At 37.5% G+C, this 24865-nt stretch overlaps 2 protein-coding genes across 2 annotated transcripts in view; one reads left to right on the top strand and one right to left on the bottom strand.

Moving 5' to 3' along the window:
- INTS7 (integrator complex subunit 7) overlaps positions 1 to 11522 on the bottom strand; it is a 93851-nt gene extending 82329 nt beyond the window's left edge. Inside the window, exons 1-7 of the mRNA XM_070734461.1 lie at positions 11262 to 11522; positions 8545 to 8674; positions 7781 to 7927; positions 7125 to 7262; positions 4878 to 4924; positions 2633 to 2832; positions 1206 to 1328 (exon numbers count right to left, since the gene is read on the bottom strand). Coding sequence (XP_070590562.1) covers positions 1206 to 1328; positions 2633 to 2832; positions 4878 to 4924; positions 7125 to 7262; positions 7781 to 7927; positions 8545 to 8674; positions 11262 to 11346 — 870 coding nt within the window. The 5' untranslated portion in view covers positions 11347 to 11522. The remainder of the gene's footprint in view (positions 1 to 1205; positions 1329 to 2632; positions 2833 to 4877; positions 4925 to 7124; positions 7263 to 7780; positions 7928 to 8544; positions 8675 to 11261) is intronic.
- A 72-nt stretch (positions 11523 to 11594) lies between these two features.
- The window catches only part of DTL (denticleless E3 ubiquitin protein ligase homolog), a 31938-nt gene continuing 18667 nt past the window's right edge, over positions 11595 to 24865 (top strand). The window contains exons 1-9 of the mRNA XM_070734459.1: positions 11595 to 11924; positions 14263 to 14388; positions 15295 to 15393; positions 15917 to 15978; positions 18201 to 18321; positions 19331 to 19396; positions 19641 to 19753; positions 21905 to 21978; positions 23676 to 23779. Coding sequence (XP_070590560.1) covers positions 11660 to 11924; positions 14263 to 14388; positions 15295 to 15393; positions 15917 to 15978; positions 18201 to 18321; positions 19331 to 19396; positions 19641 to 19753; positions 21905 to 21978; positions 23676 to 23779 — 1030 coding nt within the window. The 5' untranslated portion in view covers positions 11595 to 11659. The remainder of the gene's footprint in view (positions 11925 to 14262; positions 14389 to 15294; positions 15394 to 15916; positions 15979 to 18200; positions 18322 to 19330; positions 19397 to 19640; positions 19754 to 21904; positions 21979 to 23675; positions 23780 to 24865) is intronic.

Raw genomic sequence — 24865 nt, 5'->3', positions numbered from 1 at the left:
CCACGCACACCCTGCAATTACCTGCATACAAAACAAGCCACGTAGGGACTCCTGGTAGGGGCGGGGCAGGGTATGCTGAGCCAACCAGAGGTGAGATTATTTAGTAAGGCTTGAGTATGAGATAAAAATGGCACGTATCACACTTGGATTATATCGGATGAGGGCAAGAAGGGGGATATGCATCCATCTTGTCCTCTGTGGCTTTCAATACCATTGGCCATGATAACATTCCGGATTGGCTCAGAGGATTGTGGGCATGTGGCACTGCGTTATCCTGGCTTGCCTCTTTTGCCTGGAGCAAAAAAGATCCTGTCCTCAGCCTAAACTATGTGGACTGCTGCGGGATTCAATGCTCTCTCCACTCCTATTCAACATCTATATGAGGCTACTGGGTGAGCCCATGTATTAAAGCTACCATTTTGGATGATGTCAGCAATATTTTAAACTGTATTTATCTATCCTTCCCCATCAAAAAAAAACCTGTGCCACTTTTGATCAAATACACTCAGTGTCAAATTATATGCTATTGCAGTGCTGAAGTTGTACTACGCAGGACTTCAGAATCTTAATTCAACAAATCCAATAAACAAACAAACAAACAAACAAATAAATAAATAAGAAAATAGCTGTGGATAAGCATAAATAAAAATAAATAAAAGAAACCTCTTTTTTAAATAAGATCTACATAAAACATGAGCAAAGAAATAACACATGTAGAATATGTATAGTAGGGTGAACCAAAACACTATATGCTGAAAGAACACAATGTTGGTTCAAGATTTATATTGATTTGATATATTAAGCATACCTTCATAGATACAATTCTATGCATATTTATTTATATATAAATCAAATCATTTCCTGCCCAATGCAAAGACTTAGGAACGCAGCTTTTAATGGTCAATCCCAAAGCAAGCATTTCAGCCTTGCTTAGATGGACCAGATAAAAACACAATCAGATGAGCCAATTCTATTTTATTGTAAAACTACATTACAGAAACTTGCAAGTCTGCAAGTAAGTCTCCTGCTCTCAAACCCTTTACAACCACAAAACTAGAGAGGGTCTCTTATGACCCTCCTACATTCTTGCAATGGGGCTGAGGACAGCTGTCTTTTATCTGACCATTCCCTTGGCTGCATCTGTTTGCCCTGTCTCCCAAGGTCATCCCTGCACACCATTACAAAACATGAGGTTGTTTATTTACCTCAATATTCTCATTGTTCCAAGTATGTGGTGTTTTTTTTGCAAGCAGTTTTAAATCTTGGATAGCAAGCCTCTTTACAGCCTCTCTTCGGTCATTCTTCATGTACTGCAGTAAGAGTTCTATCTGTTTAAAAAAGAAGACTTTAAAATGAAATTTCATTTCATTGGATTTCTTAATATAATTGCAAGTACAATCAAGTCTCCCCTTCTTGGAACTCTCAATTTTTAAAAAACATTTTTTTGTAATTTTATAATGTTCTTTTAATGTGAAATTATTTGGTTTTTAATGTGTTATTTTACATTGGAACATGTTATTAATAGTGATGGGTGAACCGAACAGTGTTCGGGTTCGGCAAGTTCGGATGAACTTCGCGCAAAATTCGGCCGAACCCGAATTCGAGCGGTTCGTGACACCAAAGCTCCGCCCCTGGATCCCATCGTTTTTTATTTTTACGGATTTATTTTTACTTATTTTTATTTTTACGAAAAAGGACGTCGCAGTGGCGCCGCAAGCAAAGGGAGGTCCTTTCACGTGAAAATAAAAACTTTTATTTTTACGTGAAAAGGCCTCCCTTTCCTTGCAGCGCTGCTGCAACGTTCTTTTTTGTAAAAAAAAAATTTTTTTTAACATGAAAAGACCTCCCTTTGAAGGAGCTGGGGAATCCCTCCCACGAAGAGTTTCCGGGGGCGGAGCTTTGATGTCACGTATACCGGCATGTTGCTAAAGACGACAAAGTGATCACTTCCTGGATTCCATGGAATCCAGGAAGTGATCACTTTGGCGTCCTTAACAACCTGCCGGTATACGTGATGCTAAAGCTCCGCCCCCGGAATCTCTTCATGGGATTCCCCAGCTCTTTTTGTGCCTCCCGACCGGCGCCCGGCTCCTCCTCCTCTTCTCAGCAGATGACAGCCGGGCGGTGGCTTTTGCGGTGTTCGGCAGGAATCCCGAACTAAAGCACGATTTAAAAAAAAATATTCGGGTTCAGGTCCGGCATGCCGAACACCACAAAATTCGGTACGGATCCGAATTGTGCGGGTTCGATTCGCCCAACACTAGTTATTAATTGATTCCTATAGGTGTATTAAGTATTAAAATGATGAATACTGTACTAAACAAACCACTTAAATGACTTAACACATGACTCTTTGTTTCAGCTGGAAAGAGTAGCGAGTCACCAAGTGACCAACAGCAACAGGTTCTAGTTTGCGTGTTAAGTACCAAAAAAATGACAAATACAAAACAAAATGTTCACATCAAAAGGCACACAGTACCAAATTAATGAGTTTCATAGCTGTTGAGTACCAATGTACCAATAAACTCTAAAATTTCTTAACTTACCTAGGATAGGTTCACTTATTTTGTGCATCTAAAAATTATGTGCTTTCAAAAGAAAAAACAAATGAGCAAAAATAGAGTGTTATTACCTGCTTGGGGATATCAACCAGAGAAGAGGCAGCAAGCAAAGTAAATGTATGCAAAGTCACAATGACCATCTTAGTAGATGGATAGGATGTCACCAATTGTTGGAGCAGCTGTCTTGCACTGGAAGCCAAGCTGGCATCATGATGCATATGCTGCAGAATGGGGATCAGCTTCAATTTCAAGTCTACCGGAGTGGCTAATCCTGTTTAAAATAAAATAGCTTTCTGAATAAACCATAATCAAATTGGGGGATGGTTTCTGTAGAGGTGTTACAGGACATGCCAAAAACACTAGAAATGTGGATAGTGCTATTATTGCCGGATCGCAGCAACAGGGCAAAGACTACGCAGTTCAATTTTTCAGCCCACTGCTTCCACTGAAATTAGGATTGTAGGGGTGAAACAATAAGTATCAAGGACACGGCGTCCACTGTTGCTTGTGTCAACAGCGCATAATGTACACACATTTATATATACACATATAAACAATAATAATGGGTAACATAAACACCTACTCTAAAATGAGTTGGCAGAGTCAGCCACTCAGAAAGAAATATGTTATAGTTAAAACAAAATATTATAGAAACATAGAAGACTGACGGCAGAAAAAGACCTCATGGTCCATCTAGTCTGCCCTTATACTATTTTCTGTATTTTATCTTAGGATGGATATATGTTTATCCCAGGCATGTTTAAATTCAGTTACTGTGGATTTATCAACCACGTCTGCTGGAAGTTTGTTCCAAGGATCTACTACTCTTTCAGTAAAATAATATTAGAAGATATTCTATCTTCTATGCTCCCAAGAAATTCAAATGAGAAAGCATTCCTCTTTGGATGCGCTCAGGCTGTGTTCGTATTTAGATACAAGCTGGAGTTACCACATTTCCACTGTAAGACTATCCAATTATTTTATTGATAATCAAGTTAAGGCACGAGCTTTCAAATAAACATAGTATCCACACAATTTACAATTCCCTCATGTGGTGTTGGAAACAGATAATTTTATCTGTAATTTATTGAAAGAAGCCAACTTTATGAGGCATACTTTGAAGTTTAAAATGATTTCCTGTTTGCTCAGATTAAGTAAGAAGCTTGCTTTATTATCAAGAATGGATAATTTCTTCCTCATAGCCGTACTGGAGTAAAAGTGAGCATGTGGAAGTTAATTTCCATTGTAAATGACCTACGGCATCTGAATCACACTGGAATTCTTTTTCTAGATCATGAAATTAACTTTTGGAGCATTAATAAATAGAGTTCTAAAAAGGACTTCTAATATACTGTTTACCCAACAAGGTGATGAGGAAGTTTGTGAACCCTTCATAACTATTAGTAAGCAATGACACTATAATCAACAATATTCTTACTGACATAAAACACTCCAAGTTGATGTGTGGGGCTTAGCAACACGTACAAGAAACATTTTATTGAAACATTCAGCAAAAGGAGGTGCCACCAGTTACTAAATCTAAAAAAGTGTTTATTAGTAAACAACAAATGCTAGCTCAGTGAAGATAACCAAGATATGGTACAGGATACTGTTTCGTATGTTCTTTGTTTAACCAGAAATTACCAGTTGACAGAACTTAGGTGAAGCTATGATCACACGCAGCACTGCAGTTTATGTTTATAGTTTAAGGAGTTCACAAACTTTCCATCATTATTAGTATCTTTGGCTGAATGTAAAAGACTAACAAGGTTTAGTTGTAGTTTACTGAAAAGTTACAAAGTTTCCAGAAGAAGGCAATGCTAAACTACTTTTGTTATGGTCAAGAAAACTACTTGGTTGCATCCATAAAGCCATCAGGAATTTGGCTCAGGTTTTGTATTTTTACAATAAAATATAAATTCCCTTTATTCATAAGGGATCTTTGCAAACTAGCACATTTATTAACATTTTATTCATTAATAATTTTATTAATTTATTTACCATTAACTATTTTTAATCTGAAAAGATGCTGTCAAATTCCTGATTTTGTTACCATAACTATCCTCTCATGGTATCTACAATGAGATGTTTCTTTGAAATACCAATCTCAGAAATATTTTGCGTTGCATCCAATGAAATATGATTAAAGTGGACAAAACCTTCACCCAGCAAACCCTTGCCCCTTTGATTCTGCTGGCATTTCCAAAATCTTAGTTCAAAATTGAAATATTTTAAAAAACAGAATTATAACTTTTAAAAAACTCTCTCAAAGGCATATATACAAATGTACAAGGAGAAAGTCCAAAGGGCATATACCTTGAATCATTTCACTTATTTTGTTACATATTCCTCCCGCAAAATCTCTGTGAAGGAAGAAATATAATGAATTAAAATAAGAATGAACTTTTTAAATATTATTTTTAGTGCAATATTTCCATCTTTCATTAAACAGTGTATGAACTAAGTACAAATATCTTTGTGCAGTAACAATCAACATTTATTACAGTAGTCATTACATTGATATTATTTTTCTATCTTACAATACTAATATTTAACATACTAAACCTATTCACTTCTCCCTCTTAACCTATCTTCTAATTGAAGTATAATAGTAATATTAAATTTAATAATACTAATATTCATAATAATCATATTGTTTACATCTGTCTCTTAGCTTATTTACATCTCACTGATCTCTTTTTATTTCTAACTTTCATTTTTATTCTCCAACCATTGATAAAATGATTCCCATGTCATATAATGTTCAGTTTGTTCTTTCTCCTTAATTACAAGCGTTGATCTATTCATTTCTGCACATTCTAATATTTTCTTCATCACATACTCATCAGTAGAGATCTCTTCACTTTTCCAGTAATAAGAACAAACTCTGAAAAATCTGGTGGTGTCATATTTTCTTTTGGAGCATACTATTAGAACTAATATTATCAGATTAAAGTTTGTATGTTTCTTTACAAACAAAATCTGTGTACATAAAACAATGAATAGATCAGGAACACCAAAAAAATGATAAGTCAATCATACCAACTGTTGCGTGAACTAGACTTTGCATATAGTTTTCCTACATTAAGCCTTAAAAAATTAAGTTGACTATTTAGTTACATTATTCGTCCCGTATTCCTCTCTCTCCCCTTTCTGCTTGATCTGGGGTAAAGATAGTCAGAGATTATCAAACTCCCCAGAATGCTATATTGTTTTTCAAGATTTATACTGCTGCCACTAAAGCAGAATTAAATGACTGTTGACATTAGTGACTTTCGGTGTTCAAAAAAACTACAACTTCATAGTTGTAAAGTACAAACTAATATGAACTATACACATATCTAAATGTTAGTAAGAACTAGTGTTGTGCAGCAGATAAGAAATTAATAAAACATTTCTATTCCTCAATACAGTGGTACCTCTACTTACAAACGCCTCTACTTATGAACTTTTCTAGATAAGAACCAGGGGTCCAAGATTTTTTTGCCTCTTCTCAAGAACCATTTTCCATTTACAAACCACAGCCTCCAAAACTGTAACCTGAAAAGGCAGGGAGAAGCCTCTGTGAGGCCTCTCGAGGAATCTCCTGGGAGGAAACAGGGCCGAAAAAGGTGGGGAGAAGCGTCTGTGGGGCCTCTCTAGGAATCTCCTGGGAGGAAACAGGGCCAGAAAAGGTGGAGAGAAGCCTCCATGGGGCCTCTCTAGGAATCTCCTGGGAGGAAACAGGGCCTCCACCCTCCCTATGGTTTCCCCAATCGCACACATTATTTGCTTTTACATTGATTCCTATGGGAAAAATTGCTTCTTCTTACAAACTTTTCTACTTATGAACCTTGTCATTAAGTTCGTAAGTAGAGGTACCACTGTACGTTTGAAATATGTTTCACAAAATTTTGTGGGCTTTAGTTCTAAATAGGAATACTATTTCAATCAAAATCACAAAGTTACTGGTTTATATCTTGTTCATTTCCTACACGTGATTCAATCTTAATTAGCAGTGTAACATATCATACAGTAGTTTAATAACAAAACAACCTAAGAACAAAGCACTGGTGTGGTTCATTCTTTTAGTCTCCCCCTGCCACTCCTGTAAATTATAGGCAAGCGCAGCAGTGAAAGATCAATACTGGATTCCCCATTGATTTTGTCTCCAAGAAAGTTGTAAAAGATAAATCACATGACCCCTGGGACACAACAACTGTCATAAATATGAATCAGTTCCCAAGCATCTGAATTTTGATCATGTGACTGTGGGGGATGTTGCAATGGTCATAGGTGTGAAAAACAATCATGTCGCTTTTTAAAGTGCCGTTGTAACTTTGAACAGTCATTAAATGAACTACTGTAATCCTAGAGTTACCTATATTGACATTTTTGCAAAAGTTGCAAAACTTTACTTTATTGAATTGTTTACATTTCATATCGCTAAATCACTCATCTCCCTCAGAGAAAATGAAAAGAAAATGAATAAGAAAATAATTAAAATAAAAGTCTATCGAGATATCAAGAATTAATTGCTTGCTAACTTGGGAACAAGTAACACAACCCAGGTGTTGTTCTTACTTGGACTGGGCAGAAAAATTGGCTGCAGCAAAAATGGCAGCTTCAACTTCAACGTTGTCATGTGAGTCAAGGCTTTGGCGAATACTGTGATGTGCATTCTTCCTCTCGGGGATAATGGAAGCCATACTGCCTAGCATCCTAAATCAGAAAATAAAACAGAAGAATTCAGTATAAAATCTTCATAATAATAAGCGATACGGGGGAGTGTTTTTCTTAATCCTATCCTAATTTTACTGTTGATTCTTATAGCTTGTTTTATTTGGGGGAAAGATTAGAATTAACATGAGAAAATATTATTTTACTGAAAGAGTAATAGATGCTTGGAACAAACTTCCAGCAGACGTGGTTGGTAAATCCAAAGTAACTGAATTTAAACATGCCTGGGATAAACATATATCCATCCTAAGATAAAATACAGGAAATAGTATAAGGGCAGACTAGATGGACCATGAGGTTTTTTTCTGCCATCAAATTTCTATGTTTCTATGCTATCAATTATATATTGCACATTGACCAGAGCACCTCAAGGGAGACAGGTGGTTTATAATGAATGAATGAATGAATGAATGAATGAATGAATGAATGAATGAATGAATGAATGAATGAATGAATGAATAGGCAGCATCTGGGCAGCCTTCCTTGATAAATAAGCATACCTTAATGTGATTGCTCGAGCAACAGGATCATTGCTATGAATAACTGAGAAGATTCTTTTCACAAATTCATCCACGTTCAGGATCTTTTCCAAATGCTTCTCACTTTGCTGGGTCACTTTCAAAACACACAGCCTCAGGAAATTGTTACTGTTTTAAAAATATAGTTAATGTGTTTAATTGATGATAATTGTACTGTTCTTTTCCTGATCTATTCCAAGGTATTAGCAAACATAATAAAAGAGTGAACATCAAATAAAACAGTTTCAGAATTAAATATCATATTTAAAAATAATTAAAATTGCAAATCTCCCAACAGAAGAAATTCTGCATAATAAAGAAGGGGGCTTTCTTTGGTTGCAAACAGTTTCTTCTTAGTCCTATTCAAAGAATAATACAGAGGTCCATAAGACATAGAACAGGACCTCCATTGATAATTTTACAAAGATTTTTTTTCTTTTTATGATTCTCTATTCTCTTGCCTCGCCAATAACGAGTTCACTGCAGATATTTTCTCATTGCACCCAAAGAGAAAGAAATTATCTATTGCTACCTAGGATCGAACTCACAGCCTCCCAATTGTGAGGGGAGAGGTCCACCTCTAGGCCATTGTACCCACTCATAATTTTACAAAGAATACTAGACTTAAAATGAAGATGCTGATCTTCCAGCAATCCAAACAGCTGAGAAAAGATCACTATGGGTCAAATAGAAAACAATGCAGTTGCTAGAGTACTAAAATTAAGAAACAAAAAATATTCACTCACCCAACTCTGAAAACATCAGCTAGCTTTAAAAATGCTGAATTAATTAAAATTGGGAACGGATACTTCTGAAAGAGTCTTGGAAAACGGACAACAGCCTCACATTGTTCTCCCAACTTGCCAGATCGAAGACCTATGACAAATAATAACACAGCACATTGCTACAGTACAGAGTGTTCAAAAATATTTGTTGAAGGGACAACATATATAACTTGAGCATGAACTAAATTTATAAAGCAATACATTCAATTCATTCATTTTACACACAATGCAATTCCACACAATGCAATTGATTCACCGAAGAAGCCTGCATAGGACACAATTTTCAGCTCCATCTCCACTGGAGAAGCCCTAGGGGAAAAAATAATATATCACAAAAACCCTTCCAGTGCTCCTCCTAGAAAGCACTAGAAATAGAAATCCAATGTTTCTCCAAATGCTCCCAAATGGATTATTGTCATGATGCAAAAAGAACTCAGATAACAAAGTTGCCTCTTAAGCCACTGTGTAGCTGTACCATTGTGATCACTTTACTCTAGTTGGTACGCATGTGTATTGTTTATTCTTTATCCTGCTAGTATATTAATACTTACTAATAGTGCTAGTATATTAATATTGGCTCTGGATTTTAGTCCAGCACAGGAGCAACTACAGCGAGAGTGGAAATCTAAAGGTCAACACCTACATAACTACAAATCACTGCTTATCAAAAGGGATGGAGCAATCACAATGCCATGCTTGGCACCTTGCAGATTTTGACAACCCACCCCTCCTTCGGTTTATGTTGCAGCTCCAGTGCTCTCTCCAGAGAGAGAGAGAGAAGGAAAAAGAGAAAAAAGAGAGGGAGGGATGGAAGGAGGAGAGAGAGACAGAAGAAAGAAAGAAATAGAATTAAATGTTCCTAATGAAATGATTTCTGATAGGAGTTGGATAAGCACTGACCACATATGAAAACTTTGGCCTACATATCTGAAAACTGTCCTTTTTATTGCTTAGACTCCTGATGAAGGGGGAAGTCATTTACTTACATTTTTTTCTTTCCTTTATTATATTATTTTTTATTTCAATCTTTTTTTCTGCACTTCTTAAATTTCCCTAGTTTGTATTAGTTTCTTCAATGCAATGTTTAATAAAATTATTACTTTAAAAAGCAAACTATCCTGTTTATATTCTGCTTTATTTTAAAGCTTAGGGCTTAAGAATTTTAATAGTGATGTTATACCTTTTAAGAAGCAGTTCATAAACAGAAAAAAGAATGAATCCATAATGCAGCTATATAAATTTGAAGTGATTCAAATCATTTGAAACACTGAGCAGTGATCTTTTGCTCTCCATGCTCAAAAAAATCCTCTTTGTATATGCAAATTACACGCACAAGCTTCTGGTCTTTAGCTCAAACGTAAAAAGTATATTAAATCTTTATTATTCATGTAACCACAGTGGAGCTGGCAAGAAATGATATTGCCTCTAAATTTATTTATGTAAAACATTTGCAAATTCCTCCTATCCTTTTTGCCTCCTGCTATTAAGCAGCTGTAAACTTAGTATTGTAGTCAAATTTTGTCTTGGATTCCATTTGCAAAGGATGGGATGGAGAATGTAAGCAACTCCTGTGGTTAAAATAATGTTGTCTTTGGGGAAAGACAGCACTTGCTTAATTTTATCCTAGCATAGATTTTGCAACCAGAGGATAATCAAAACTGCAGAAAAAACAATTACTGCCAACCTGCCTTCCATTGAGGACCTGTATACTTACTGCACCAGTCAAAAAGAGGGCTGTGAAAATATTTACATCCTGGACATAAATCCTACCTTGAAAAGGTCACTATAGAGCACCACACACCAAGACAACAGAACAGTTTTCCCCCCGAACTCCATCACTCTGCTAAACAAATAATTCCCCCAACACTGTCAAACTATTTACTAAGTCTGCACTACTATTATTACTAGTTTTTCCTCATCATTCCTATCACCCACCTCCTCCCACTTATGACCATTTGACTGTAACCTGTTGCTTGTATCCTGAAGATTTTTATTAATATTCTTTCTTCATTGCTTCTTTGACCCATGTATAACAATCATTAAGTGTTGTACCTTATGTTTCTTGACAAATGTATCTTTTCTTTTATGTACACTGAGAGCATATGCACAAAGGACAAATCCCTTGTGTGTCCAATCACACTTGGCCAATAAAGAATTCGATTCTCATTCCAAGTTATGTATTCAATCAGAGGCCCAATGCACAACTGTATGGAATTTAATCTAAATTGCTTTACTGCAGGAGGGGATGTGTGACTTAATTTATATAGGCTCATGCTGCTCTATGTTAAAACAGATGTGACTTTAATGTCACTTGCACCACACAGGATAGCCGTTGGCTGAGATAATTAGATAACTAGGGACGATCAACCAGTTTGGAAAACCTGGGAATTGCCTTGGAATGAATGGGAATTGCAGCGATGAAGAACGCTAAGAAGTTGGGACAGGGAAGCTCGTGGCATCTTAAAATGCACAGTAAAACTGGCAATGTTTAGAAATCACAAGGCTTCCATTCCTTTAAAGCAACTTCATCCTTCTGCAAAGCTGCCCCAACACTTCGATTGCACTCAAAGCTAAACGAGGAGGGACTTCCTTTATAAAGTACTGTACAGTATTAGGTTAGGACATTATTCGCGCATGCGCAAGTTGCCACGGGCGCTCTCTTTCCCCCCTCCCCTTACCTTTATCCAGTTCCATGAGTGCGGCATTGGCATCCAATTCCTGCTCCCCATAGCCGGCATCAGCGAGAAAGGATTTGGAGGCCATTCCCCGTTATATAAGGAGTTTCTGAAAGGAATCGTAGAAGGACCCTTTATGACTCTTTGTTTTTACACAGACACGAAAGCAAAGTCTTAACGCGGCCCCTTTTCAGTTTCAAACAATAACTATCTGCGCTTGTGCGGAAACCTCAGCCTTAGGCGCCTGCGCACTCGCGCTCCCGCCGCCGCTTTCTACTAACACGCGGATTATTACCCTTTCCGGAAGATAGGTTTAGCTAGCTCACGAGCAGGGGAGGGGGGAAGGGGGAGTCTTACGCACGCGCAGTTCCAAAAAAAGACCGGTTGGCTTATAAAAACTAATGTCTCGGTATAAGGGCGTGGCATCATCTTGCCGTGGGATAGGAGAAGCCAATGGAAAAGAGAAGGCGTGGCTTCTTGCCGCCAGAGCAGCCAATAGCTGTAGAAAAAGGGTCTTTGGCGCGGACTTCGGGTTGGCGGGAGATCTGGTGGAGAAGCTATTGATTCTTTTTCCCGCGGGCTCAGTGATAATAGAGCTCCCAACTGCCGGCGTTGTGGGGATGTTGTGTCGTTCGTTAGTCCGTCGCTGCCAGGATGGACCGCTGGGTAAGTGTTGGGAAGCCCCTCGTTCATGAAAAGAGCCAGTTTTGGAATACTGTAAGCGGTTTATAATCCAGGAGACTCTTGAATTCCTTAGGCTGGAAACCAGCTAGATAAGTGGGGCTCGGTCGCTCTTATCAGCCCAACGCACCTCATAGGATTGTTGTGGGGAAAATACGAAGGAATATCATGGTATGCTCTCTACCTTGAGTTATAAGAAGACCGGGCACAAAAAAAGAGAGAATAACAACCCTCATTGCTCATCCATTGGTCTTTTACTCCCTTTGAACTCTTAAGCTTCCTCGAGGGAGTGAGGAAGACATTTTATTTAATTTATTTAATTTATTTGACTTTTAAGCCGCCCAACTCCTTGCAGACTCTGGGCAGCATATAGTAATAAAAATAATTGCTTATTTGACCCCATGACAATCATTAAGTGTTGTACATTCTTGACAAATGTATATTTTCTTTTATGTATACTGAGAGCATCTGTTCTCTTTTCCCCTTGTGGTCATTCTGGCAGAAAGTTCTTTATCCATTAATCATTCATTTGTCAATTAAATTTGTATAGCTGTCCCTTTCACCAAAAATGACAGGACAACACAGCTAAATGGTTCATCTGACACACCCCAACCTGCCCCGTAGGAAATGAAGATAAATAGTAGGCAGACTTGCCATATGTTGATATCTCAGTCCAGATACTGTATATTGTACACTTTATAAGGCACTTTAAAAAAATACAATACATGGGGGTGTGGGGAGGTAGCTCAGAGAAACATACTATTCAGCAAACCCATGTGCTGAATAGTGGACTAGAATAACAGAGTTGGAAGGGATCTTGGAGGTCTTCTAGCCTAATCCCCTTGATTAGGCAGGAAACCCTGACATCACTTCAGACAAATTGCTATTCAACATCATCTTAAAAACTTACAGCATTCACAACTTCTGGAGGCAAGTTGTTCCACTGATTAGTTGTTCTAACTGTCAGGAAATTTCTCCTTAGTTCTAAGTTGCTTCTCTACTTGATTAGTTTCTACCCATTGCTTCTTGTGCTACCTTCAGTGCTTGACTCCCTCTTGTTTCTGGTGGCCCCTGAGATTTTGAAACACTGCTATCATGTCTCCCCTAGTCCTTCTTTTCATTAAACTAGACATACCCAGTTCCTGTAATAGTTCATCATATGTTTTAGCCTCCAGTACCCTAATCATCTTTGTTGCTCTTCTCTGCACTCTTTCTAGAGTCTCAACATCTTTTTACACTGTGCTGACCAAAACTGAACTCAGTATTCCAAGTGTGACCTTATCAAGGCATTATAAAGTGGTATTAACACTTTACATGATCTTGATTTTATCCCTCTGTTTATGCAGCCTAGAACTGTGTTGGCTTTTTTGGCAGCTGCTGCACACTGCTGGCTCAAATTTAAATGGTTGTCCACTAGGACTCCAAGTCTGTCAAAATCCTTCTGTATCTTAAGCCTGTCTTCTGGTGTTGGGTATTCCTGCCAGCTTGGTGTCATCTGCAAATTTGATGAGTTCTCCATTTATCCCTTTGTCCAAATCATTGATGATGCTGAACAGTATTGGGCCTAAAACAGAGCCTTGGAGTACTCTGCTGCATATCTCCCTCCATGTAGATGTAGAGTGTTGAGTGCAGTTAGTCAGCCAGTTATGAATCCATCTGGTGGTGAAGTTATCTAACCCACATTTTTCTACTTTATCGAGTAGTAGATTATGGTCTACTTTGTCAAATGCCTTACTGAAATCCAAGTAAATTGTATCGACAGCATTCCTCTGGTCCACTAATTTTGTCACTTTTTCAAAGAATGCAATAAGATTAGTCTGGCATGATCTGTTTTTGACAAACCCATGGTTACTGATGCTACATTTCTATAGGGCATAATCAGTGGATACTGAGGATAAGGGAACTAGGTAGCCAATATATTTTGAGGGCACAGCTGGTTTAGGAGATATTGAGCGAGAATATAATGACAAGTAGTGTTTAATAGAGATACATGAAGAAATCCTATAAACCTGCTTGCAGAATTCTTGTCAGCTTTTCACATATCCCTGAAAAAATACCCTTCGGTATATACTTCAAGGCATCTGGCAGGCACTACTGTCCCAATCTCCCTAAAAGATGTAAATACCTGGCTATTCCTGCAGGTCTTGGGGTTATACGAAGTTGAAGTTCTCGAAAACTATACATGTATTTCTACATGTGGTGCTTGGGGAAGTTTTTTGTTGGTGTTTACACTTATTACTGTTTCATTGTTTTATTACTGTCAGTAAAAAATAAGTAAAAATAAAATAAACTTCTCTGTCTTACAAACTTTCTTTTTTGGTAGGTTTGGCACCAAGATTTTCCTTACACCATTTATTAGGGCAGTATCAGTGTATTAAGGAAGACGATCATCCTTCCTATGGAGAAATGGGAGTTCCAGTTCCTCCTTTTGGCTGTAGCTTTCCAACAGGTAAAGTGATGCCTCATCTGTAGGGTTTATCATTATGTTGGTTTAAAAGTAGATGTGATTTCTAATATTTTTTTTGTACTATAATAAAAAAACATGGTCAATGAAAAGTAAAAATCTGATTTGTAGTCCAAACAAATTGGCATATACTAGACTGTGAAAGACTCCCTAACCATAAGGATGAAACAACATGGTAGACAACTTTTGGTAACATTCAGATCATTTGGGGCTAATCAAGGTAAAGGCTAGTCACTTTCATGCATTAGGGAGTTTAGGATGGGTAGTAAATTATGTAAAGTTAATTACTTTTTGAGTGAAAACATACTATACTTTTCCTTGCAGTATGGAAGTGGTTTGCTATTACATTTTTCTGGGGTGCTTTTTATTTTTCAGCTAGGCTACAGCCATCCAGTTATAAGTATTTCTATGACAAAATGAAGAAAATATACTCTATTCACCATTAAATTTGCTTTTTCTCAGTAGCCATTTTCAAAATTCAGCAAAGGCAGGAAAGTAAATAATCTTGGAAAAATAAAACAACTAATGCTTAATAAAATTGATATCCATTCCTTTTTTGAAACAACTATCAAAAAGATATATAGAAAGAGAATTTGTTTATGTTCATTAGGTGAATTCCCCTTGCTTAATTACAGTATCTGCTAGTCTTTCAAAGTAGCTTGTTTGTTATTAAGTTAATCTTTCAAAGTAGATGATGTTTGTTTATTCTTAGGATAATAAGAATAAGGGAAAAGTTGATATTTACAAGAATGCCTTTATATTTTATATTTTTTATGATTAACACTTAGAATAACACTTAGAATATAAGAAAATTTTCTTATACAGAAAAGTTGCGTACTATTAAGCATTCAGAACGTTTTAAAATACAAATATTACTACATTATTTTTCAGCTCCAGATGTGCAACATGTACTTGGTGTTGCCAATGAAGAGGGATTTGTTAGGCTGTATGATACACACACACAACTGAACAGCAAGGAAATTGTTAAAGGTAAAAAGAAATCCTTGTATTTGTACTATATAAATTGAATTATTTGATAAAAGCAGTAGCCTATAGAGCAGTGGTTCTCAATCTTTCTAATGTCACAATCCTTTAATACAGTTCCTCATGTTGTGGTGACCTACAACCATAAGTGTAGCACCAATTCTCCCAAAGAGCTTTAAGGTGATTGGCAGAAAGATCAGAGGGATACCCCCACTGTAAATGCCTGATTGGTCGGATTGTAAAAATATGTTCCAAGGCGCCAGAATAGAAACTTTCATTCCTAACACCATGGGAAATTTGCCTTTTCCCATAGTCTTGGGTGACCCCTGTGAGACAGTTTGACTCCCAAATGGGTCCTGACTTCCAGGTTCAGAACAACTGTATAGAGAGTTTTTTAAATACTGTATTTACATTGTGGTACAGTTCTTCGTAAATTTGAGGAAGGTAATAGTCTTCATTTTTCATATGTGGATGTTTTATTACAAAGAATTTGGTTTATTAAGGTCTAATATAATTACTTTCACTTCAGAATGGCAAGCTCATTTAAATGCTGTGTTTGATCTTGCATGGATGCCCTATGAACACAAAATTGTGAGTACTGAAACTCATCACTGTTTGTTTTATTAGCTATGGATACCACTCAATCTTGGGTTATGCTATTCCGTCTGTTTCTATTACTTACAATTCATTATTATGCTTTTTCTGGCTCTTAATATTCTAGCAAGATCATTAGTGAGCTTAGTAATATACTACAGCTAATAAATTTATTTATTTATTTATTGGATTTATATGCTGCCCCTCTCCATGGACTTGGGGCGGCTAACAACAGTGATAAAAACAGCATATAGCAATCCAATAATAAAACAACTAAAAAACCCTTATTATAAAAACCAGACATACATCCAGACATACCATGCATAAACTGTAGAGGCCCAGGGGGAAAGAATATCTCAGTTCCCCCATGTCTGACGGCAGAGGTGGGTTTTAAGGAGCTTACGAAAGGTGAGGAGGGTGGGGGCAATTCTGATCTCAGGGGGGAGTTGGTTCCAGAGGGCCGGGGCCGCCACAGAGAAGGCTCTTCCCCTGGGTCCCGCCAAACGACATTGTTTTGTTGACAGGACCCGGAGAAGTCCCGTCAACAAAATCGGTCGCTGGGATTCGTGATATGACCAGAGTCTAGTCCAGTGATGGCGAACCTATGGCATATGCCAAAGGTGGCACGTGGAGCCATATCTGTTGGCACGTGGGCCTTGCCCCAGCTCAGCTTCAATGTGCATGTGTGTGATGGCCAGCTGATTTTTGGCTCGCACAGAGGCTCTGGGGGATGGGAGAGGGCATTTTTACCCTCTGCCAGCTCCAGGGAAGCCTTTGGAGCCTGGGGAGGGGGAAACACAAGCCTACTGAGCCCACCAGAAGTTGGGAAACAGGCCATTTCTGGCCTCCTTAGGGCCTCTGGGAGGCAGGGGAAGCTGTTTTCACCCTCTCCGGACATTGAATTATGGGTGTGGGCACTCGCATGCGCAATAGCGCACACACTCTTTCGGCACCCAAGGAAAAAAAGGTTCGCCATCACTGGTCTAGGCCAGGCATCACGAAATACAGAAGAATTTAGTTTTCGCTCAGGACAAACTTTCTATTGAAATATCTATATTTTCTGGGCTCCAGTGGAACAAAACACGAAATACCTCATGTTTTCTTAGTTCAACACAATAAATCATGATAGGAAACTGCTGGGAACTTGAAACTAGCTGCTGGTTTGCTTACTTTTTATGGAGGTTCATAAAAGCAGGTAAATGGATGTTACATGCTGATTTTTTAAAAAAAAATATTTGAAATTTGGAGTTGTTGCCAAGATATCCATTCACCACTGCCTCTTTCGCTTGGTACAATATTACAGTATGTGAATTTAAACTAGATGTTTGTTGTTTTTGATGCAAAAGGCAGAACTAAAACGGGCAGTTCATTTAGTGTAGCAATGAATTATACTTCATTGAGAGTTTATCAGTTTTCTTTAACTTTAACAAGCAAAGCAGTGGCTATGAACTGCCTGATAATTTGCAGTGTTGCGGTTGGACTTTTCAGTCCTAGATCTTGTTTTAAAAATGGGATTCAACAATATAATACTCATTCTGAATTTGATTAATGTATTTGTGTCTGGCACATCTGTTGTTAGGAAGCGTTATTTATATTTTAATCTACAAATAGTCCTTGACTACTAGTTCATGTAGTGACCGTACATAGCACTGAAAAGTGACTTATGATTGTTTTTCGCAATTACAACTATTGTAGCATCCCCATGGTAATGTGATCAAAATTTAGGTGCTTGGCAACTGACTCATTTATGATGGTTGCTGTGTCCCAGGGTCATATGGTCACCTTTTACACATTTCTGACAAAGCCACATTCACTTAACTGTAGCAAGAAAGGTAGGGCAAAGCTTACTTAACATCTATCTCATTTAGCAATAGAAATTTTGGGCTCAATTGTGGTTGCAAATTGAAGACAACCTGTACATCGCTTAGATGTCTTATACTTAGTACATGTACATGTCTTATACTTAGATATCTTTAACCATCTATTTACCTGCTATCTTACAAAACAGGAATTGTATGTACTTTTTGTAGGGACTAAGTTCCCCTGAACTTGCTGGAGTTCATTTTGAGAAAATACGGTATACATATCATTGAATTAACACTTCATTTCATATATCTGTTGAAAAAATGCTTTTGTTTTATAAACATGTTAAAGTTACCATAATATTTTGCTTCCAGTGGTAAACTGTTGCATTTGTTTTCTAATTACTAATTATGAAGGTTACTGCTTCAGGAGATCAAACTGCAAAAGTGTGGGATATAAAGACTGGTGACCTCTTGGGAGTGTGCAAAGGACATCAGTGCAGTCTCAAATCAGTTGCTTTCTCTAAATTTGAAAAAGGTAACCTTTAATAGCCTGTTCTTCAATGATTTTCTTTTTTGGGGGGGGGGGTGCTGTAAAAACTATAGAACATAGGAATTTGGGAATGGTAAAATAATACCATTACAGTGCCATGGTTACGTCAATGTTCATAGATCATAAATTGTGAAAAAAGTTATGCTGCTATCATATGTTCTTAGATGAACTAGCAAGGATAATTAAGGTAGAAATCCCAGTCTAATATGCCACCTTTATGTTTACAAAAGCAATAATTTCTCAAGGATAATTTTGAAAAGCTCAAGATAAAATTGAGAAATCCCTCAAAAACTGTGAAATTTAGACTACTTTGAAGTATACAACAGAACATATAAATGTAAAATATGTTTAGTGCTTGAAATACTATTTCAAAAAAGAGACAAAAGTTAGAACATTGTTTCTCTACCTTTTTCAACTAATCAACAAAGAACAATTAAGAAAAAGAGGCAACCACCTGAGCAAATACTCCTTCCCCACTTTTTTTTAAAAAAAATTAACAGCTATTTATTTATTATTTATTAATTGGACTTGTATGCCGCCTCTCTCCGTGGACTCGGGGCGGTTCACAACATATTTAAAAAAACCAATATACTGTACAATAAGACATCTGAAATTCAATTAATATAAATATCTAATCTAATCTAAGATATGGTGGTGCAATGGTTAGAATGTAGTATTGCAGGCTGACTGCTCACTGCCAGAGGCTCGATCCTCACTGGCTCAAAGTTGACTCAGTCTTCCATCCTTCTGAGGTCGGTAACATGAGGACACAATTGTCCGGATGCAAGTAGGCAAAGACTGAGTGGAGTGCAGTGTGAGTACCTTCCATGAAGTAAGTCAAAGGTAGTAAATGGACTCTGGCCTATGAGCATATGAAGGTTGAAGTAAATTTCTGTGGACTACTATTAGTCCAAGGAATGCATTTGAAGAATTACTGAATCTAATCAACATGTTTTTGTGTGCGTGTGTAAAGTATTCTAATTTTGTATTATAGCTGTGTTCTGTACTGGAGGAAGGGATGGAAATATCATGATCTGGGACACTCGATGCAGTAAGAAAGGTATGTGACGTATCTGTGTATTCTCTTGAATCATTGCAATGGTGTTATGAGATGGCAGTGACTACTATGAGATTTGTGGATATGAACTTGGATTTCCCGGTATTGATTCCAGTGCTTTCCATTACATAATACATATTAATATTAGATAAGATGAATTTACAGTATGATTATGGGTCATTTACCATATACGAACTAGCCAGAAGGGAAGCTCTTTTCAAAAATGTTTCCTGAACCTGTTTTACAGATGGATATTACAGACAAGTTAAACAAATAAGTGGTGCCCACAACATCATTGATAAAACACCAGCCAAACTGAGGAAGAAAAAACAGAATGTGAAAGGACTTGCACCCTCAGTGGTAAGAATCTGAAATTTTAAGGCCATATTTTGTCATGTTCTGTCTTGGCAACTGTACTAGCTTAAGAGCCGGGGAGGCACAGTGGTTAGAGTGCAGCACTGCAGGCTACTTCAGCTAACTGTAGTTCAGTAGTTTCAAATTTCACCACTGGCTCAAGGTTGATTCAGCCTTTCATCCTTCTAAGGTGGCTAAAATGAGGACCCAGATTGTTGGGGCAATATGCTGATTCTGTAAACTGCTTAGAGAGGGCTGTAAAAGCATTATGAAGCGGTATATGAGTCTAAATGCTATTGCTATTACTAGCTTAAAATTATTAGGGAGATGGTGGCAATTTGCAAAGCTTCTTCTCTGATAGCACTGTACTAGGGCATACAAAACCTTTGCCAGACCAATCCTCGAATACAGCTCATCTGCCTGGAATCCACACTGTATATTGGACGTTAATACAATTGAGCGGGTCCAGAAGTATTTCACTCCTCTGCTCACAGTAGAATACCTTATGCCACTAGGCTTGAAATTTTGGCTTGGACAACTTTGAACTACATCGCCTACGGTTTGATCTTAGCATAGTATACAAAATTGTCTGCTACAACATTCTTCTTGTCAACAACTACTTCAGCTTCAACCGCAATAATCCACAAGCAAACAGTAGATACAAACTCCGCAGTCTGCATTGGTTGCCGATCAGTTTCCAATCACAATTCAAAATGTTGGTTATGACCTATAAAGCCCTTCATGGCACTAGACCAGATTATCTCAGGGACCGCCTTCGGCTGCACGAATCCCAGCGACCAGTTAGGTCCCACAGAGTGGGCCTTCTCTGAGTCCCGTCAACTAAACAATGTCGTTTGGCGGGACCCAGGGGAAGAGCCTTCCCTGTGGTGGCCCCGGCCCTCTGGAACCAACTCCCCCCAGAGATTAGAATTGCCCGCACCCTCATTGCCTTTCGTAAGCTTCTTAAAACCCACCTCTGCCGCCAGGCATGGGGGAACTGAGATATTTTCCCCCTAGGCCTTTACAATTTTATGCCTGGTATGTTTGTTTGTATGTATGTTTGGTTTTATAATAAGGTTTTTTAGTTGTTTTAGTATTGGATTGTTACATGCTGTTTTTATTACTGTTGTTAGCCGCCCCAAGTCTACAGAGAGGGGCGGCATACAAATCCAATAAATAAATAAACAAACAAACAAATAAATAAATAAATAAGGTAAACCGCTCCAAACTAGATTGCAGAAAATACTTCTTTAGTAATAAGTGGTCAATGCCTGTAATGCTCTACCTGACTCTGTTGTTACTTCCTCACCCCCATAGCTTCAACCTTAAACTGTCTACCGTGGACCCCACAATATTTCTAAGAGGTCTGTAAGAGGGCATGCATAAGTGCACCTACTGTCCCCATTTATTCATACTCATTTCCTGTGCTCATGTCCATGTTTATACTTGTACCTGTTATCTCATACATGTTTGACTAACTGAATGAATGAATAAATGAAGTAAAACAACTGAATTGATTACATTGATTTATGTCAGGGCAGCCAAACTTGCAGCCTGCAGGCCAGATGTGTCATGCACTGCCTACGCCCAGTTTAGCAAAGGGGAAAAAGTCCCAATATGTCACTGTTCAAGTGGTGGATATATAAATTTATTTAATACATTTTTCTTCACTTACCATACCTGTTAGGCAGTTTCTTAATTATGTTATGGCTTACGTTTGGAAAGGAGGCTGAGAAATAAATGCACTAGCTACATTATAATTTACAACCTGTTTCACAAGGAATCACTTAGGGGACTTTAGAAAAATTGAATTATTCTGGTTAAGTTGCATTCCGCATCCAGATAGGCGTGAATGACATTAAATCCTGAGAAGCAGTTTTAATCATTTATAAATCATAAAATTTAATCTCAATTATGCTGACTTAGAAATGAATATAACTGTATTCAGTGGGATTCAGCAGATAAATGAGAAGACGGTGTTAATTAGGTTTCTCTTCCTTTGTGTGCTTTTCTTTGGAGTCCCAGTTTTTGAACATCAATAAAGAATTACCAACTGGGTCAAATGGGAAGCTGTTCATAGAAAATGTCTAAATCAGTACTGAAATTAACTTTGCTCTAGTATTGAGAAATGACCTCTTTCCCCATTTCTCTTCTTAGGATTTCCAGCAGAGTGTAACAGTGGTACTACTTCAAGATGAACATACCTTAATCTCAGCGGGGGCTGTTGATGGGTAATAGTCAATTTTTCTTTTTCCAATAATTTTTTAAAAATTCTTTTGAGAAGCAGTATGGATTTCTAGTTTTGGATTGTTTGCTCATGTGAATATGTAATGAAACTTGATTGAAACTGTGTAGAATGCCTTTTACCTGGAGAACAAGGGCTGTCGTGGGGGAGGGGGAACAGACTATTTTGTTATTTGATTATGTCGTTATTAGCTAAGCCATTTGTCAAATAAGTATCCATCCTATAGCTGAATCATATTAGAACATAGTGAAACACACCCTCCCACATTGTGTAGGCTTTAAAGCAGGGGTAGGCAAAGTTGGCTCTTCTATGACTTGTGGACTTCAACTCCCAGAATTCCTGAGCCAATCAGCCAATCTCAGGAATTGTGGGAGTTGAAGTCCACATGTTATAAAAGAGCCAACTTTGCCTACCCCTGCTTTAAAGGCATGATGTAGCTGCTGTCTCTCTTAGCAATTAAATAAATTGAGAATATAATTTCTCAATCTTTGTGTACTGTCAATTCTTGGAAGGTGATATCTTGATAGTAAGCACATAACGTTTAATATACACTGTATTTGTATTATATTTATAATTGATTAAATCTCTCCAAGGTTGAGTTTCGGTATATCAGCAGATGTCATTGTACTAACATAAACCACAGGGTCACATTGCCCCATAAAATGGGATGTGTGCCTTGGGGATGTTCTTCTTTGATTCACAGCTGCTTTTAAATAGCAAGTGAAGGCCATTGTGCCACCTTTGCCCAGCTTTAGTTGATGCATGAGTTGTAGCCCACTTAACTCAGGATGCACTAGCCTTGATAATTGATACTTTGAAGATTATTTGCCAGGACTACTGAAATGTCTCTGAGAGGGGTGAGCTTTGTAAATGACCTGAAAACTACATTGTGTGTCAACAATATAAGCATACTTTATATACAATTGTTACATCAACTGTTGAGACAGAGCCACAGTTATTGATAGATCAGTTTCTTGTAAGGTAGCAACTTTACTGTTGTAGCGTTAACTATCACTAAACCTTTGGGCTCAATGCAAAGTGCTGATAATCGTCTATAAAAGCAATATGTAATGTAGCACAGGGCTGCATCAGACACTGCTTAATCAGAATTGAAGCTGCCCATTTGGGGGGAACACCTTGGAAAGTACTGCTAACAATTCTACTTTTGAAGTTAGGGGGACATGAAAAAAATCAACAAGCCTCTATGGGCAGCTCCCACACTTGATCTATTCCTGTGGTTCACATAATCCTCTCCTTCGTGGAATTTAGAAAATGACTGAAAATAGTTCAAAATTTTTATTATTGAAAATTTATTTCACTGAGTTGTTGAACTTACCAAAATGTTAGTAATGTTTGTCTTTGGAGAGGTTGGCTTATTTTTTAAAAACATCTTGTAGCCCATCCATAATCTTTTGATTTGGGCTATAACTTAAATAAATTAGATAAGTAGACATTCATAGTATGCTTCCTATTACTGTATTTCTCAATTGATATTGTTCCCCTGCTAGCTGAACAAATATGTCCATTAAGGGTTTGTTCTTGGTCTGAGTATGGCAAGCTTCCTTCGTATGTTTTGGGACTATGATTCGCTAAATTCATGTCAGATATATTTGAAGAAGATCAAACTGAGGAAGGCTTGATCATTGTATATAATTCTGAAGAATTCTGTTTTCTTAATTTTAGTGTGATCAAGGTATGGGATATGCGCAAGAACTACACTGCATACCGGCAGGAACCAGTGCCCTCCAGAGTTTTCAGCTACCCTGGGAACAGTACCCGTAAACTTGGTATGGCACAACTGAATATTCAAGGAGGGTCATTCCAAAACAGATCTTTCTTTGCTTTTGTTCTGCTTTGTATTCCTATACAGAATTACACTTGGTGCTGAGGTCAGTTACCAAGATCTATCTTAGCCTGATTTCAGGGCTGGCTTTAATAAAATAAGGGAATTAATGATCCTGTTTGGTTGCTTGTTTTGAGAAAATGGATAGAATGAGATAATTCTCTAGGTGTCAATAGTCTCCATTGCTGCCACATTACTCTTTGGAATGGTCTCTGGAAACTGGAGCTTAAAGTTTCCATGATCATAGAGAATTGTTTTTTTAAAATGTGTTTTTGTTTTTGGAGAGGATACTGTGTTGGTCACTTTGCTATAAAGGGCTGTACAATTTATTTTCTGGCCCTTGTGATTTTCAGTGTTCCATGATATCTCTCAGGCAGGTCATTAGGAGTTAAACAACACACTGACAGTATCCAGCTGTTTTACATCTGATTTAATGGCAGCAGTTGCCATGCTAGATTAGTGTCACCATTACTAAGGAAATAGATGAATGCTAATAGATTGATTTTTTTTAAAAAAATGAAATTCTGTTAGTGAGTGACCTAATGTTGTCACAGTCAAAACCATTCTGTAAAATATTGTAAATATGACTTGCTATGATGTTAATCAGGACTGAATAATAAGAGCCTGTGTATATGTGTAGGACTTCTCAGTGCTCTGCTCCTTCCTCTGACATAATGTAGGCAGAACTGAAGAGAGGATTATGCAATTTTCTCTTAGGGAATGCTTTTCAGATGGCTTTTCCCCTCTGGTGCCAAGCAAAGTTTTCCATTTCCCTGGGCTTTTAATTTTTAAGCAGTGTTTTGAAATACTTTTTTAGATATTTTTGATTTCTACCTAGTTTTTATCTTTTCTATTTGATTTACATGGAGCCAGTTTGGTGCAATGGTTTAAGGGGGCAGAGTATAAATTGGGAGATTGAGAGTTCTACTCCACTTTAGACACAAAGCCAGCTGGATGACCTTAAGCTACATGGCAAACTACTTTTAAAAATCTTTGCCAAGAAAATTGCAGGGATTTGTTCAGGCCATCT

This window comes from Erythrolamprus reginae, chromosome 1, assembly GCF_031021105.1.
Source record: "Erythrolamprus reginae isolate rEryReg1 chromosome 1, rEryReg1.hap1, whole genome shotgun sequence".
In the NCBI taxonomy this organism is placed as follows: domain Eukaryota; kingdom Metazoa; phylum Chordata; class Lepidosauria; order Squamata; family Dipsadidae; genus Erythrolamprus; species Erythrolamprus reginae.
The sequence above is the reverse complement of the archived record's forward strand: the minus strand, read 5'-3'. Positions and strand labels throughout refer to the sequence as shown.